General features: G+C 42.8%; 1 protein-coding gene across 5 annotated transcripts in view; it reads left to right on the top strand.

The window, feature by feature from the left end:
• Positions 1-17757, top strand: part of kat80 (katanin p80) — a 159646-nt gene that overhangs the window by 118231 nt on the left and 23658 nt on the right. For all 5 annotated transcript variants that reach the window (XM_089579687.1, XM_089579684.1, XM_089579682.1 and 2 more), the window contains 3 exons: positions 3490-3660; positions 6010-6086; positions 7032-7106. In XM_089579687.1, the coding sequence (XP_089435813.1) occupies positions 3490-3660; positions 6010-6086; positions 7032-7106 (323 nt within the window). The remainder of the gene's footprint in view (positions 1-3489; positions 3661-6009; positions 6087-7031; positions 7107-17757) is intronic.

The raw sequence follows: 17757 nt of genomic DNA on the forward strand, positions 1-17757 counted from the left end.
GTGACTTCTCCACAATGCATTTGTGCGAAGGGGCGAAGCATTCAAAAATGACGATAGTGACAAAGAAAAGGTTTCGGCTCCTTTTACCTTTACAGGTCACTGTGTTGGATACATTGCGAAGTTTCTTTTGTGCAAAGGACAACGCAAGTTTGATAAGAAGTCTGCTAGAACTAGAAAAGCTGTTCAGCCTTTGAGCCGACTAGTACTGACAGGCCTTTTAGTAACTGGCAGTATCTATCAATGCTTTTTTACGTCATTCTTGAATCATGTTTTTCAAAATCTCAGTGGTTTGGTCGGTATGTTTTCCTTTTTCCGGATAATGTGTGTATTTCTGCATTTCTGAAAACGAAAACATAACAAGGCTGTACTGTAATTTGTGCAGTTCCTTTTGTTACTGCTTATGGCTGATAAAGCCTAACTGTTTCCAAACTATACTTTCTGAACCACCGTAAAGTTCCGAGAGAACGCCACCACTTGAAATATCGCCCACTTTACTTTTGGGTTAAATATCTAATCTACTAAAAGGCCCCATTTATCGCTCACCCCCTAAAAGTCACTTTAGCTTTGACTCCTTCGAAAGCCCGGGAAGCTCTCTCTTCTGCAAAAATGTCCAGCGGCCCCGGGTGACCCATTCGCAAACATGACTCATTTCAAACAGAAGAGATGATACTGCCACCCCTATTATTTGTCTATATATAGAGGTAAGGGGGGTATTGGTTATTGGAAAGGGGAGGAAAGGTTAGTGGGACAAGAACCGATAACTGTCCCAGTAAACGACAGCTGGTGAGAGTCCGTATAAAGGAGGAGAGGTAGTAGATGGAAGAACAGAATAGTGAAGAGATGAGGGGAAAGTGAGGGCGAAGTTCACGTCTGGTTACAGAAAAAAAAGAAAAGAAAAAAGATAGGTAGAAACAGCTCGCAAACTACCAGCTGACAATCATTCCTCTGCATGCCACTCAATTGTTCATCTGCGCTCACTTCCAGCGTCGACCCTACGCTATTCAGAGAAAGGTGCAAGTTGTTCAGTGGCACAAGAAGAATAGAGACGTCAGCAAAACAACTGAACATTTCCAGTTTTGTCTTGAAAAGCTTGAAAAATCACTGTGGACGAAGTGCTGCAGCTCCTATTCGATACTGACAGCACCGAGTCTTTTGATGGGTTCAGCGATGATGAGTGAAAAAATAAACACTGATTACCACCGATGTGTCAGTCCGGCCACTTTTTTGTAGCTTTTGGCATTTGACCCGAAAGTTCACCCAGTGCATATTTTTTTTTCTTGATATCTCTGTAGTTTGGTTGGTTGTTCTCGCAGAACTTCGCGGTATAATAAAACTTATGCCAAGCAAGCAGGTTCATGAATTTATCAGGTAATACCACGGAGGGTCATCTGTGATTAATATGAGACACAAGTAATGAACAGCATTGGTTTGTCCTTATTTTCTCTGTGATTGACTCATTCTATTCAGACTTTTTTTCTACTTTATTTTCCTGCGTGACAGTGTTGTTGCGGTTTCAGTTTAAAGCTTCTTGTTACGGCTGTAAACCAGATACAATCAATATGCGTTTTCAACCGGATTTTTCAGCTGGAGCCTTAGAAGACTATGCTGGGAGCTCTTTTTTTTCTTGTGTTTTATGGTCTGGTATTTCAGCTGGATGGACTGATAACAGGCATGATGCTAATCACAGCATACTTGGCACAGTAGAAATTTAACTGAATACACATGCATATAGTGAAAAAAAAAAACAACAACAGGGTAAAGGTGAAGTGGAACTGCAGTCTCATTTGAACTTCTATATATGACAGCGCCTCCACAGTCAAAAGCTTATAATGCTATTAGTGAAAAATATTAATTTCGGCAGCGTTTTTACATGCAGCCTGTAATAAATATATGCAGCTTAATTCCGAGTGGATCTGAATAAACTCGGTGCACCATTAAATCTCAAGCAGTGCATCCTGGATGCAAAGAGGTTAAATTGCATCACCCAATTCTTGTTCCATACATTTATGACGCTGATGAAAATAGAAGGCACCGGCCAAAAGAAAGAATGGGATGGCATGTAAATCGGCGAGTCGGGTGACTTTGAGCAAAGAATGCGTGATCACCAGAGTGACGTCAGAAACCGGCGTGCAGATCAAAATGCGCTTGAGCACTTGGTGTCTGCCGCACACAACATAAACTGGGCAGAAGCACGTGTGATTGCAAAAGAAAGGGACAAAAAATCACTGCTCTATCTGGAGTCGCTGATTATTCAGATGACAGCGCATACACTTAATCGAAATGACGGAAACTTGCCCCCAGTCTACGCCAGGTGCCTGGGTTCGCTCATGCGCTGTGTATAAATAAACGACGCAGCTACGTTATGCCTCATTGTGAACAAGGCTCCCGTGGAGGAGCCGAAACGTCATCCCATCCTTTCTTTTGGTCGGCGCCTTCTATTTTTGTCATGTACCATCCCAACCAGACGTGTTTCCGTCAGACGCTAGACTTCAATTTATGACGCTCAATATACAGTTGCAAGTAAAAAGATTAGCACAACTTATCGATCACTGGTGCAAAATTACCTTCACTCGTGACTCTCTGGTTCACGAAAACACCAATAACGAGAATGGCAGGCCTTCCCCAATCCTCAGTCTTGTTGCGGGAGGTTCAGTAGAAAGTCGTCGACTACAAAGAATTCTACTTTTTTTTTCCTTCCAGCTTGTCATCGCTCGCTTGTGCTAACTTTTTTTTCCTCCTGACTGTACATTTCCTTATTCTTTATTAAGCACACCTTTAATAAAGAAACGGTTATATTAAAGGAAGGTGAGGCTAGTATGCATGCCATATAGTGGTGTGTGACACTGGTAAAGTTGAGCAGTGCAGTGCCAGTACCAGGAGCCATAACAAATGAAAAATATGCGAATCAGTTCATTGTGAGGCTGAGGATGGCAGCCTGGAATATCCCATTGGTGAATGTTGTGCTACGAAATCGGGCCTGAGTTCCTGCGGCTGCTCTGGAAATTATCAAAGCAATGATTAAGCTTAATGTCTTAAACCTTTAGGGTTGCGTCTTGCCATCTTTTAAGTGTTGGCGTTGTGCTGTCTTCTAGCAAAACGGAATAAGTAGAGTGAATTGGGCAAGTTGGTAACAATCTGTTATCAGCACTCGTAGTGTATCTTCATATCTTTTTGTTCTCATGTGTTTTTTTGCGTTGTTTTTCATTATAGAACTTGTCATGTTTACAAGAGGTAACATTTTTACTGTTATGTTTACCACTCCCGATCCAGGCCTAGTTCTGTGTGGTATTTGTTTTTCATGCCATTGAGGTTTCTTGTGCAGTTGTGCATGTTCATTTTGCATTTTGATGTGCTAGAACTAATGCCCCCACTCACCAATGTGGCCGATATTTGTCTGAAGCCTGCTTGACCTTGAAAATTGAAGTGCTAGCACACCTAATTCACATTTGGCCTAACCATGCTCAATCGTCCATCGTTTTTTTCTTGCAGCGGCATTTACAAGCAAGTTTGCGTCTGGGCAGTGCTGGTGTCCCTGAGATGTCGGAGGCTGAGGCATTAGCCACCATTGCTGAGCAGCACAAAACCCTCTTGGCCGTACTTCACCATCGTCTCAGAAATATAAAAATTGTTTTGGCCCAGTGGAGCACAAAAGACCCCAAGGTGAGAGTGCCATTTTATCCTCACTGTAATGTAAATCCGTTGGTGTCGCTAGAGGCTGATGTTGTGCCAAAGAAGTTGTCCCAAAGAATCAACCCCACCACATACAGCACACATTTCTCCAACAAGTGGTGCACCCCTCTGCCTAAAAACAATTGCTCCTTGCAGTCATTGACGTGTAACCTGCCACTGATGTTGAACAAGTTTCACAATGCCCGATATACGCCAACTTTCTAGGGAAAAAAAGGAGGACTCTGTTTGTTAGATATATGGTTCTTATTTGTGCCATTGTCTTTACACTAGCAGTAATTATTCTTATTGTGCACAGTGCACACGAAATACCCCATATTTAAAACTTTTATTATACAATGGAATCTCGATGATACAAACACGGTTGATACGAATTTTGGGATGATACAGATTCATAAAATTTCCCAGCCGGAGTGCATTGTGTACAACGTGCAGAATTTCGGATGTTCTGAACGCACTTCCGTTACTACGGATGACACGAATGAGCGAGCCACAACTGCACCCTCAAGCACTAAGGGCTGCCCGTCCATAGCCGGCATCGTGATTGCCAGTCACACTGTATGCAGTGCGAGTAGTGAGCTGCAGCTGCAAGGCCGTAAATAAATCCTGTCAGCCGTAAACATATCTGCATGAATGCATTTCTCATGCTTCTGCATATGTATTTTGTTCGTTTTGGATGATGTTGGTTGGCACAAATTTTTTTGCAAACTGTTCATGTCATCGAGATTCTGCTGTATGTTGTGAGGTAGCATCTACCCAAGTGCTGCCATGCAGCTACAGAATGCAGTGTCACATACAGTGGCACTGCATTTGATAAGAACTCATTTGTTGGCCATGTTTGCTGCAAGGATATAGTAATCACTAATGTTGTGGCCTGCAGGTATTAAAGTTGCTTACTTTTGGAGTAGAGTAGTACCACCCAACACATCTGGTTGTCTTTTTCTATTGGTGGTCATTGCCAGGAAAAATTGCTGTTATAGTAGCAATTGGAAGTGCTCTAGTACACCTTGACAGGGGCTTCATCAATGTGTATAATGTAACACAAATTTTCGTCATCGATAAAAGGAGCACATTCATTTGTAGTGGTTACATAAGGGTGCACGAAGTAGCAAGACCTTTTCGGAACTATTTTGGAATGTGATAATGCTCAGTGAAGTGAATCTGGATGCACTAACTGTGTCAGCTCTTTTGTGGAGATCTTGGTTGTTGCTTGCTGACATTGATTTTTTTTATTTTTGTGAAAAACAGTAACTGAATTGGCTTTTGTGCTGCATTGCATCTTTTTACAAAAACTCGCATATCTACCATTAGTGCAGAAAATGCACGGAAAACCGTGTGGCCGGCCAGTACCGTATTTACCCAATTCTAACGCGCACCCAATTTACGCCCCCCCCCCCCAAAAAAAAAAAACATTTCAAGCCCCGATTATAACGCGCGCCTGATTCCGGGGACGAAAAAAAAAAAAAAACTACAAGCCCCTTTTCTAGCGTGCATGTGATTTCCGCGAACAAAAGCTATTGGCAACCGTTTTTATATTTTCAAGTGAGAACAGGCTGTTTATTCACCTGAACTTCATTCACTGTCACTCTGACAGCTCCTTCTCACTCTCTGACCACAACCTCTCATCTTCAGTGCCGTCCATGGCATTAGAAATTCCGCATTTCTTGAAGAATAACTTTGCGCTTAAAGCTATTCTCGTGGCGGACACGGCGTCTCTTCGTGGCCGCTACATTCATTCTCAAAAATGATATTGCACGGAGAGCCCGCCAGAGAACACCACCATCGCGCTACGGACGACGCTATAGCTTGCTACTCACGTCATAAACGCAAAAAAAGCGAGGCGAGGCGGTTCATCCCGTGAATTCTTTTGTGCCACACTCGCTGACAGAAATGAAAAGCACCACACCGGTTGAAAATGGCTCCTACGACGCAGAAAACAACGAGCAAATGTGCTCCCATGGTTGCCAGCAGTTAGTGAGCTCCCACATCGTATAATGGCGATTACGATGGGCAGCTATGGGCAGTTTCGGTTTGTACCCGAATCCAACGCGCATGTGATTTTAAGACTTATTTTCTCCGAAAAAAGGTGCGCATTGGAATTGGGTAAATACGGTAAGTCCCCAACAATTTTTCGACCATTGGTTGACTGGCTTTTTTCGCTCACATTTGGTGTTTACCTGTTGAAACAACAGCGCGTGAATCCTTTGATAATATGCATCATGTAGCACATGTTTTTGCAAGTGACTACATGCTGCAGGACTCCTGGGGGCCCTCATGATACATTGTTGCTTACGTGGTGTTTGAATTTCTTATGTTTTCCAGATGGCCGTTGAGACGGCTCTAACTATGAATGACCAGTCCACACTAGTTGACATCCTCAACATTATAGTTTTAAGGCCGTAAGTGACCTTTTCTTATGTCTGGTTTTGCTTTTTTGGACAAAACTGAAAAGCTTCTGAAAATGCTTGGCAGTAAATTTTTCCCGAAGTCTGATTTATCCAAAAGAACCTGATTTCGTAAGGATTCTGGCCTGGAAGTACCAGCTGTTTTCGTTTGCTTTTAAGTATATTTTGTTGCAAATATCTTTGTGGCATTCTGCAGCAAGCTGTGTGAGATTGGGCTAAAAAGCGGGGCCAAATTAATAACATTTCACTTTCAAATACCCTGCCTGTCTCATTATGATCACTGACTGCTGCACTTCAGCCAAGAAGTCAGCACGTCTAATCTATTGATAGACTTATTAGTACCAGGAGCAGTCTGTGCATGTCCAGGCTTTAGAAATAAGAAGACGGTCGTTAAAACAGAATTGCCCTTTAAGGGTACAGTCGAGCGCATTCATAATGGCCGCACTTCTAATCAATGCTCGCTTAAAACACATGAGAGTGGTGCAACTTTCAAAATATATATTATGGCAATGGCACCGTGTCTCAGATAAAACTAACAACCACAGACAGCCGCCTCACTCAGTTCAAGCGAACGAGAAGGTGCTGTAAACATGTCCCAGCAGTAAAAAAACGTGTGTTTCCTTACAGCGCGGGAAGAGAACACCCGCAGCCCTCTGACCCTTTTGACCTCTCCCCTGAAAAACAAAAAAAGCCATAAAGAAATGCGGCATTGAAACTGTACTTGACTGCTGGCCAAGCACACGCCGACGGATGACAAGGTTAACTGTAATGACTGGCAATTACGATATTTATTGCACGATAAATTGCAAGTTCTAGTAGTTGCATATCTATCTTGCATAGTTGTCTAGGAGTGTCTTTTTTCTGTTTGTGGTATGTCTCGTATTTTAACCACCTGGTCTTTATGCACATCGTGAATCATAGTGAACTTATCTGTTGCAGGCAAATATGGACCTTAGATATGTGCCAGACAATACTGCCAGCTATTTTCGGCCTACTTCAAAGTAAATACGAGTCGTAAGTAGTGTTGTTTTTTTTTTTGCTTATATGGATTTCCTTCTTTTTCCTTCTCTTTATGCAACGCTATTCAGTCTTTGTTGACTTTACTGGGGTTTTGAAAGTTAGGTTGAAGTGTAAAACTGCTTTTATTTTTTGTTTCCTCAGTAGTATTTGCAGTGTATAGCCTGCATTCAGCTGTAGCTAGGCCTTATTCTTATAAAGGTTTTTCTAGCAGGGAAGAACAGTGCATTATGTTTCAGAACTTCATTATATAAGCAGTGAGCTTAATTACACACATTTCTCTTTTAAAATTTGCAGTCATTAGTTTGAGGATTAATACAGGAGGCAACACAAATGTTATTCCATGAACTGCAGCATTGATCTGATGAAATTAACACTATTAACCACTTGCATTTCTGTCACTGCCATATTTAGTGTGCTGTTTTTTTTTCCTCTTGTTTTATTACAACCGTCCTCATGATAAGGGCTTTTCTGTTTGTTGATACCATCATGAAAGTGCCAACTGGCCGGCTGCTCAGTATGGTATGACTTTGCATGGTGGCAAAATTGGTGAAAATAGGAGTGTGTGCGCCAAGCATATAACAGTACAGCTATCATGTACTTTTCTCTGCTCACATAAATGTGTTGAAATTCCTGCTCCTTATCAGGTCAAAGCAGTTTGGAAAGAATCTAGACTTTGCCTTGAAAAATTATTTCTCCACTACATTGCGTGATCTAATCCAAACACAAGAAACTTGGTTCTTTATGAATTATGTGCACAAATCCGTGTTCTTATGATGGTGGTGGAGCAATCTGCTTGTGAGACATATTCTAAGCAGTAATTAATGTTTTATGTTGAAGCACTACACCTGCTTTGTCCGACCACCAACCTTTAATTTGTATGCTTATAGAAGTGGGGGTTATGATTTTTATAAGTAATGAAATGAAGATACCATATTCGTGTAAAATGCTCACCCCCAACTTTTTATGCTTATATAAAAAGTTTTATGTACTTATATTTGGAGTCAACTTTTCTTTGGCCAGCAAGGGGTGTTGAGTTGCGGGGTCGACTTATATGCGGCAATATGCCGCATACATAGCATGTTATGTCCTTTGTTGAGTTTTTTTAGACATGTTGATGAGATCTCCACGTAATTTGCGCAACCGCTTTTTGAAGCCTTAACTTTTGGGGGAAAAGTGTGCAAATTAGGTGAATAAATACGGTATGTAACCAAGACAGTTTTTGTTTGCTAAAGACACCTTATTACTCTTCATCTTAATAAATTGTCAATGGATCTTATTTTTCTAACATAAAAAGGAGACTCGGGAGGCAATGGGAAAGCATTGAGCACTATTAAAATAATTTTTTTTTCTTCATTATCGCCTGGGGAGATAGGTCGCATTTCACATAAGGTGCATGCGTGGTTTGGCAAGTACTGAGTATCGTTCAAATGTCTGTGGCTGATAACTGACCTTACTCTCCTGCTAGTTAGTTATACCCCTGCCACACGGCAAATTTAATGTCATTCCCATCGAATGACATTCGTTCAAAACGACATTAGTTTGCTGCCACACGAGAAAATCTAATGTCATTCGATGAAAACGACATTAGGTATCGAATGAGTTCCCTGAACACATTCGCCTGCGACGTCCGAGCTAATGTGTTCCCTCGACACCAGAGGCTTGGTGAGAATATACACTGAAAAACACGATTACAAAAACGTCACAAGCACTGTAATATTTCCGCGTCCCTACGATTGTGCTGTCGTTCATTTATGTATATAAAAATGCCAAATAGAATTGGAAAAAATAAAACTCACTCTCGCTACCAGCCTTGCGTGGTTAACATTCACAACATGGCGACGCCCAGCTCACCCGCTTCGGACCGAATACTGCGTCGCCGCTGCATTTTTCGACGCGATAGCTTGCTCTAAACGGTTGTATTCGCTTTTATTTTGTGCATTCTCATCCCTCCGTAACAATATAGGTTTGAAATATCAGCCGCTTTTGAGATAAATTTCAGAATTTCTTGATGCTAGGCTTAACTATTCACTGCGTACACTGTCGTCATAGCAACGACCCCGAGCAAAGTATTTCTCCAACTTTGCACTAGAATCTACATTTTCATTTCATCCAATTGATTTACATTTAAAAAAAAACAAAGCCTTCGAATGCATTCATTACTGCCGTTAATAAAAGAGAAAAACGTTTTTTCGGCACTGAGTTCAGGAGGTTTGACTCGCTATCGTCTAGATGGCGCCACAGTATGTTATGCTTCTCGCGCGCTACGCTAGTCACACCCAACCACCGTGCTCCCTACTAAAACTGTTGTGAGGAGGGGCGGCAGTGCGCGCAAGGTGCGCCTGTAGCATGCGCAAAGCTTTTGCGGACGCACAGCTAATACTGTCTAATTTCACCATAGAGAGCATTTCACAATATGACGTCCGCCATTTGCCTGCCGCCGCTGGCTGAGGTTTGGCTTGGCTTGGACTTGTGGTGGATAGCAGTGATCAACACGTTATTGAAATCAACGTTTTTAGATCCCTCGCACAGCGCGCCTATCTAAATACGTTGATTAAAATGAGGATGAAGATTTTAGAATCGGTTTCCATTAGCAAAGCAATACTTTTTGCAACGTATTGAAGCATACATCGAAATTTTTGTATGCTGTACTCACTGTACTCTCTTTCCATCGCAATCGCCATCATTTGCAAATGACATTAGTTTTTGCCGTGTAGCAGCGCGCAGAAAAAATGACATTAAGTCGAACAAATGTCATTCGATGAGAATGACATTAAATTTGCCGTGTGGCAGGGGTATTACTCTCCTGTTAGTGTAGTATGGCAACATTTCCATGCTCATTTCATTTATCAAGGCAGACATTAAAAGACTGGCCAGGGGTCTTGAAGCAAGTGGAAATCACTACTTTATAAATTTGTGTGTGTGCAGATTTTTGAAAAGTGATGCACAAGTCTTCAGATGCAGGTCAAGTTTTGGTTAGTTTCAGTTGACTGTTGTTGGCGTCCCTATGCACAACACTGTGCTGCAACTTTGTTTAGACTTCGTTTCAAGGTTTTCATGGGAGGCGTTTTTATTAGAGGTGTGAGAATATTTGAAATTTCGAATACAGATTGAGTATGTTTTATATTCGGTTCGTATTCATTTTCGAGAAATGAAATATTCGAATACTTGCCAGCGATTGTATACCACACTGACTTTTTCATAACTTCGACCGTGGCAAAACAACAATATCTGGGCAGATTATCCGACAGTAGAGTTTAAAGTTCCAGGAAAACAATGCAGAGGTCCTGTTCCCTTTCTTGTCCGTCATTTATCGCATGGACTGATTGTGTCGCGATGCCGCTAGGCTTGACCTTGTGCAAAATTTCGCAAGTGGCCTTTTCCACATATCAAATGTGCTGCGAACAAGGTGGCCAACGACCCTCTCCTAACAATTTCAATGCGAAAGCATGCTTTTTTTATCCTTCCATAATATGTTCGATACTTAATGCCCACACCCATGGCATTCGCCCTGTTGCCTTCATAACTCTGAGCGTGGGCTTCACCATATTGTTTTGGCCAACTACGATATGCAGGAAAGTCTACTTGCAGAATTTCGCGTGAGTCTCCCGAAGCGGCGAGTGCAGGTGTCACCAGGGCAAGCTATCCCGTAAAAGTCACGCCTATTGCATAGTGCATTCTAACCCGTGCACCTCTTAAGTGGGCATAACAGCATGTGTGGTAACATTCGGAGGGCTTCTGTCGCTAGGCTAAAAAATAGCCTGGCCGCATTGCTTCACTGCTTGCCTGCGGTGACTGCAGCTGTCGGCCCATGCATATGCCGGTAGTCCAATCCCAGCTCCACGGATGCCCACTGGTGCGTCGCTGGTCATCTCGTTTTCCTTTTTAGAAGCAGTCTCGCTGTTCCGACACCAATGTGCGCTCCCCCCTTGCTTACGTTCACACTGTTCTTCCAGCAAGCCGAAAGTGGGCTCTCGTCACAGGCTTACAGGTGTTTGTGCAATGGTGCCGCCTCATAAGGCCGTACCACATTTTCGCATTATCAGCACGTTTTTTTTTTTCTTCGGTGGCCGCGGGGCATTTTATAAATCGACCTTCGGATAACTCGGGTATTTCTTCCAGTTCCTTGAACTCTGAAATAATGAGGTTTTACTGGCCATCATGTTATTTGTTGTTGCCAGTCTTGCCATTTTATGGGTTTTATTTCGCACAACCACATTACAGGTTGGATACTGTTATGCCGCCTACTCAAGTAGCACTATACATTTCTGTGCACATCATGTTTTTTATACGGTGCTGAGGCAGTCTAGTTGTGTTTATTTCGGTTGCAAAAATCATACACTACACTGAAAAAAATAAGGGCAAAAACATTTCCTCGTTATCATTTTCTGAAATATTCTTCTTTTTTTTTTACTGAACGGATATTTGATATCCGAAGCCATTTTTTCTTCATATTCGTATTCAAAAGTTTCAACATTCGCACACCCCTACTTTTTATAGAAGAATGGCAGACATGATGTGGCCTGCATAGAGTAGTCAAGTATTCAGCTCAAACTGCTTGAGGCTCCCATGTTCATCAAACTCAGTCAAACAATATCCCGAAACTAATGCTGAAATTGATGCTGATCAAGTCTCCGAAGCTGAACTTTCTAATTTTCTATTTGAATAGTGTCTAAAAGAATAAACCTTCCCATCCCAGTGCTTTAAGCAGGATTTGAACCAATGCTGGCATGAATAAAGCAACTTTGTTTCCTGACACCTCATAACGCTTAGTCGTTGTTGTGGTGACTCACGCTATGTGATGTAATTTGGATATAGCACTTCCTAGCAACTAAATTTGTGTGTGTGCTACAGTAGTGGACACTTTTGAGTGCGTATAGAGCTGCACGAAGGCACAAGTGATGTATCCCACTACATAGACTCAAACTGGAAGAGTGTAGGCCTTTTTTATCGGCATTGGCATTGTCATCCTTCACCCTTTCATTCTGCACTTCCTAGTCCTCAAAGGCAGTAGTGCTGTAGCCGTATAGTGGAGCTAGATGAGTCGAGAGATTGGAAGGCTCGACTAGGTCGGGAATGGCACGTTTATGTGGCTGCATACAAAGGTGAGAAGGCTGCCAATATGGCCGAATGTGTTGCTGAAGCCAAAGGAAAGCAGTTGAATGCTGTGGCATGCCAAGCAGAAAGAGGTGCTGTATGCGCCGCTCAGCATGAAAAAGAGAAGCAGCAGTTAGCGGTGGCTCTTTAAACCATGAAAGAAGCCATGGAAACCATGCACACTGTCCAGCTCAAACAGAAGTGGGTGAAGATGGTAGTATGACAAGCAGGCTATGGGACCCGGTGAAGGCCCATTCAAAGAGCACGGCTAGCATCATCTACGTCCTAGAATGTGCTACTTTTCTTGCTGTGCATTCCATGCTCACACCTACTCTCCACAATGATATAGACAGCAAATTTTTCTCTTGTGAGCGTTGCTGCACATGAAGATGAAATGTGACAATCCTGAAAGGGCCGTTTCATACGCTATCTCTACACCTTACTGGACTTCCATGTTCTTTTTCCCATCTGTGCTCAAGGTCCGTGCAAACCTCTAAAAACCAAGAATCCCTCTTGGGAGCTCCACCACTCATCAGTAGCAGCTATGCCATCATTTCCTTTTGGAAAATGCTTTCCTTTCATGCTTTTGTTCATAGCAAGGAACAAGTGAAGGTCTGACAGTGCAGGGTTAGGCGCATAAGGCAGGTGTGGCAGCTGTTCAAAGCCACTGATGTTGATTAAGTAAAACTCTTGTTTCAGCAAGTTGGTTCATATTTGAACGGTATGTGCTTGCGCGAAGAAGACATGATGTTGATTGCTATTAGATAACTGCATGCTATGGGGCAGGGTGCATTGTCCTAGCAAAAAATGACCATGCTCCAGCTCTCCAGGGCATTTCTTTCCAGCGGGGATGTTAAACCCTTCCAAAACATTTTAGTAATAATCGCATTGAGTATATACTTTTGTTGGAGGTACAGTAAACACTCATTAATTTAATGGTGAAAGCCTCTGTCGGGGTGTTGGTTACTGCTGCGGCTGTGCCCTTTCTTTCGCACTTGGCAGTTCAGCTTGCAAGACGCGTAGAAGGGCAGGGCGATAGTGCCTCTGGGCAGGACCAAACTTCCGGTGTGGGTGAGCTCCCTAAAACAACTTTTCGCTTTAATAAGAGAGCGGAAAGAATACTCCAGCAACGTGAAGATCAGCGCCCAAAAGAGTGCGCTGCTGAGTTAGGCTGTCTTACTCATGCTGTCTGGTTGAGCTACCATCCCGGTGGTCTGGTGTGCAGCTCAGAAAAGCGAAACCAAAATGAAGCTCCCTCACTGTTGATAGAGTGCTATATAACCTTCTTGGGCTGCCATTTGTCGTCGCGCCAGCTGCTGCGTGCACATCAGAGGTGCGCAAGTGACTCTGCAGCACGGAACTCAGGCTTTGACTAAGGCTACTTCTTGCCATGGTGGTCATACCTATGCGTGGCCTTCCTTTGGGAGTCCATTCAGATTGAGCAGTGCAAGAGCTGTAGCGTCTGAATTGGCGAGCATCCAACATACGCCATAGACTTGCAAAGGCGTTGGCCGCAACCGAGCTGGCAGTTCAAATTATTTTGCTTTATGAATTAATGGGGGTCAAATTAACGAGTTTTTACTGTAATGAACTGTTGGATTTCCCTCAGTGCCCCGGAGGACTGAGGCTATCACCTTTCCTACCAATGCCTGTTGTTGGAACTCTTTTTGGAGGTATAGAGTTCTAACGTTTTCACGGTTTTATGAATTTTGCATCTGGTTCAGTACGGCACACCCGCATTTTATCGTAAGTGGCCAAACGATGGAACAAAGCCTCCTGGCTGGCCTTGAGGTGCTTCAAGTGAGCTGGAGCAGTTTCCAACCTTTGTTCCTTTTGTTCTGCTATCAGATCTCATGGCATCCATTATGCAGAGGCCTTCCTTGTGTGCAACTCTTAGTGTATGGCACTGTGTACAGATTCATATGGCAGTCCCACTTCTTTCGCTATCCATCTCAGGGTCACTTGACAGTCTTTCATCATAAGGTCGTGGACACATTTCAGATTGTCTTCTGTTGCTACACTTTTTGGACTATGGGAATAGTGTTTGTCTATCACGATTAACTGACCTCTTCTCAGTGCAGCCACTAGCCTCTTCACTATTGTACAATGTGGAGCACAGTCTTGCATTTCTTGCAAGTCCTTGTTGTTCTTACTCGTCATACATCGCTTCAAAATCTAGAAAAAATAGCAGTGCAGTTCAAGATGTAGTTTTCACTACTAGAGCTTCTGTTTTGACTGCCATTCATGTCTGCCAGCAGCATGTCATGTCATGATGGAACCTGGCTTGGAATATGAAAAGCAATAGTCCCTCTGTGGATGAAAAATTCTATTGTTCCTCCACGGCTTCTACACCTTTTGGTGGAAAACTTTTCATCCAATTCCATTTTTATTGTCCTCATCAGACTTCTGAAGCAAAAGCTGAATGAGTGCAATTATCTGTTTAATGCCTGTGAATTCAGAAACTGCTCCAGTAGGAAGAAATAAAGTGCAGGTGAGCATTTGGCATACATGTTGCTAAATGTGGATTCAACTATTTGAAACTGAACTTAGCTAACCCAGTGTAGTTTGTGACTAGAGGCACAAGCCTGCACCAGTTAAAAAAGGAATTTGGCTGTCTCTTCTCTTTCTTTTCTGCTTAGCTTTTCTTGCACTGAGTATATACTTAACATCCTGCTGTCTACCTGTGCACTTCCCTGAGATACACTTTTGAAAGTTTATTATCTCTGATGGCAGCTGTACAGCAAATGGTGGAGCATTATGCAGCAAAAGATCCCCCAAAAGATACTGTAATGGGACTCTTAACTTGCTGGACATTTCCGGTAAAATCGCCTAGTGACTAATGTGCTCCCCCACTTCACTCACTCACATATTTTATTTTGCTTTTATGTCCATTTAGAATATAGACACTGTAGATGATGACACTATTGCATGATTTCCTAGGACTGGCTGAAGCCTGTGCTTGTATCACATTTCTTGGCTTAGGTTTTGCAGGTGCCTGGGGCTGTCACCAACTGGCATGTTTACTTTCTAAAAAACATTTTCTAGAGTGCAGACAGCATACCTTTGTGCAGCATGGCATAGCATTGTATTGTCAAACACCTCTTATAGTAGTGAGCCCCTTTCCTCTGAAGCTGATGTCAGCAGGCACTTTGGGAAATAAAAATTTTGGTCTTTTTTTTTTATCATTCTAATTTGGTTGCACTTTACTAAGATTCACTAATGCACAGTAACTACAGCATGAGATGGACCATTGGATAAGTACAGTCAGTACAAGATGAGTACAGTCAGTACAAGATGAGACATTGGGTAAGATTGGGTGCTATTACTTGCCTTAATGTGTGACGACATATGACCTTTGAGGCATGTCACCAGCCTGTCACAAATACAGTACCTGGAAGTGACTTCTAATGACTTGGACAGCCAGTATAGTATCAATTTTTAAAGGCTAGTGGAGTTCAGCCGTTGTATTGAAAGCTGGTTGGCCGGGTTCAATTTAAGCTGCAAGGCATCCCCACAGATAGTAATTGCAATGAATAGTGCGGCTCGGTGCCTAGCATGGTAATAGTTGCATTCGACCAAGCCTCAGTTTTTAGCAAAAAAGCTTATCTGGATGTATATTTAGCAAAGGAACATCTAGTGCAGGTGGTTTCAAGGTTTCTGTGATGGTTCCGATGCTGGTTTCAAGGCAGTGCTTCAGGAGTGAATGTTCGCAAACTCCATTCAAATTGTGTGTCATGCTGAACTCGTCAACACCATTTTACTCTCGGCACCCCTGCATGGAATCTGCAAATAGTGAAAGAAGTGAATCGCGATTGCCGTGTGGGCTAGAAAGCATAGAGTAGGCGCTGCTAGCCTTGATTCTCTGCAACCCCCCCCCCCCCCCCCCCCCCCTTCCTCCTCCCCAAGCGAAATTTAGAAATGCGCACGTGCTGTAGAATACATTAATCCAGAGCCCTTCACTACAGTATCTCATGCACTCACGATGTCAATCCCACAATTTACTCTAGTACACAGTCTACAGGTGTTTTGCACATGTGCTTAGGCAGCACTATCAGCATTGTCCGAAACAAACATGGCAAGTGCACATGCCAAAAAAGGCTTTTAAGAGCCATAAGTAGTGCTCAATTTCAGTCCCACTAGATGTATCCAGCCTTTGTGCCGCACCATCACACATCCCATTACCATTACCGCGAAGAAGGTTTTTGGCATGTTACAGCTGATGTAAAAGAACTTCAATGCAGGCTAGATGGTGCATAGTACTTGAGAAAGGAAGCAATAGTGCCTGCGAAGACAAACGCAATGAAAGAGTGGAAACATTGCATCGTTCTTCCGCTGTTTGTCTTTGTAGGTGCTATTATTTCGATCCTCAATTACAGCTGATAGCCCGATTTAGAGGACCTGTGGGCTGGACTCGTGTTTGCTTTAACAGCGCCTTCAACATAAGTACTTCTGGTTTGTTTGTATAGTGGAACAATGTTAATTCGAATTTTCAGGGTAGAAAGTTGCTTTGATTTATTTGTTGTATCTAGGGGAGTGTGGGGCAAAACTCTACACAAATTTGCAAATATTTTTTTTGCAGATATCAAAAAGAAAATATTGCTGAAATATTCTTTACCATTCTGGCATCACACTCACCAAATGTGAAAAGTCCAGCTGAATAGGAACATTTAATAAAATGTAAAACTTCAAAATGTTGCATTTTTGCGCTACTACAGTGCACGGAGCAAAATGAGACATCCTTTCAAAGTCCCGATATTACTCATCCTTGCAATGAATAGACACGAAATTGGCTCCGTGGATACCTGACTATCTTTGTGAGCCTATTCAAATGACAGACACTGTACTCAAACCGATCCCGGTACTGTTTTGTTCCATGGCCCACTACAGTCCACGCTGTTCTGCCTCTGAGCTCTGCGTGTAGCCTGGCTATGGGATGTTTTTGAATTTCCTGCCTTCATTGCAACTTTGTTTTGCTTTAATGTCGCAGTTGTTAATTTTTCGCTCAGCCATGCTGGCTGGACATGCGATGTGGTTCAATTTGGTTCAACTAGGTTTTTATCGCGATTGTAGCCCAGATCGACCAAAGCTTGCTTCATTGTCAGAATGTATTGTACAAATATCTGTTCATGCCCGCCAGACAGAGTGCGATGCTGAAGTTTGCAACACTTTTTTATACAGTCCCTGCTTTTCATGTTCTCTCATTTTCTTTATTGTTCTGTGGTGGGGAACTTTGGGGTGGGAACACCAAAACACTCTATGGCACTTGCGTCCCTCCAGAGCTGTCTTTCGGCGCTGTGTCTGTTGCTTCTTGTCTTCCTGTCTCGTTTTTCACGCCGTTTCCTTGCTATAATCGTGAACCTACTGGCCCAACAGTGTGCCCTTTTGCTGTCTTTCATGTTTTCTATGCGCTAGTGGGCATTCCTTATTTTTCTTTTGTGTGCCCAGACTGTCCTAGATAGTGGGAAAACATGGGTAGACCGGTGGAGCTAGCCATAAAACCAGCATTTACTCTAGTCCCACTAGTACATCGGAACGCAAATCGCAACGCACA

Source organism: Amblyomma mixtum, chromosome 3, assembly GCF_055824585.1.
Source record: "Amblyomma mixtum isolate Tamu chromosome 3, ASM5582458v1, whole genome shotgun sequence".
Taxonomy (NCBI): Eukaryota; Metazoa; Arthropoda; class Arachnida; order Ixodida; family Ixodidae; genus Amblyomma; species Amblyomma mixtum.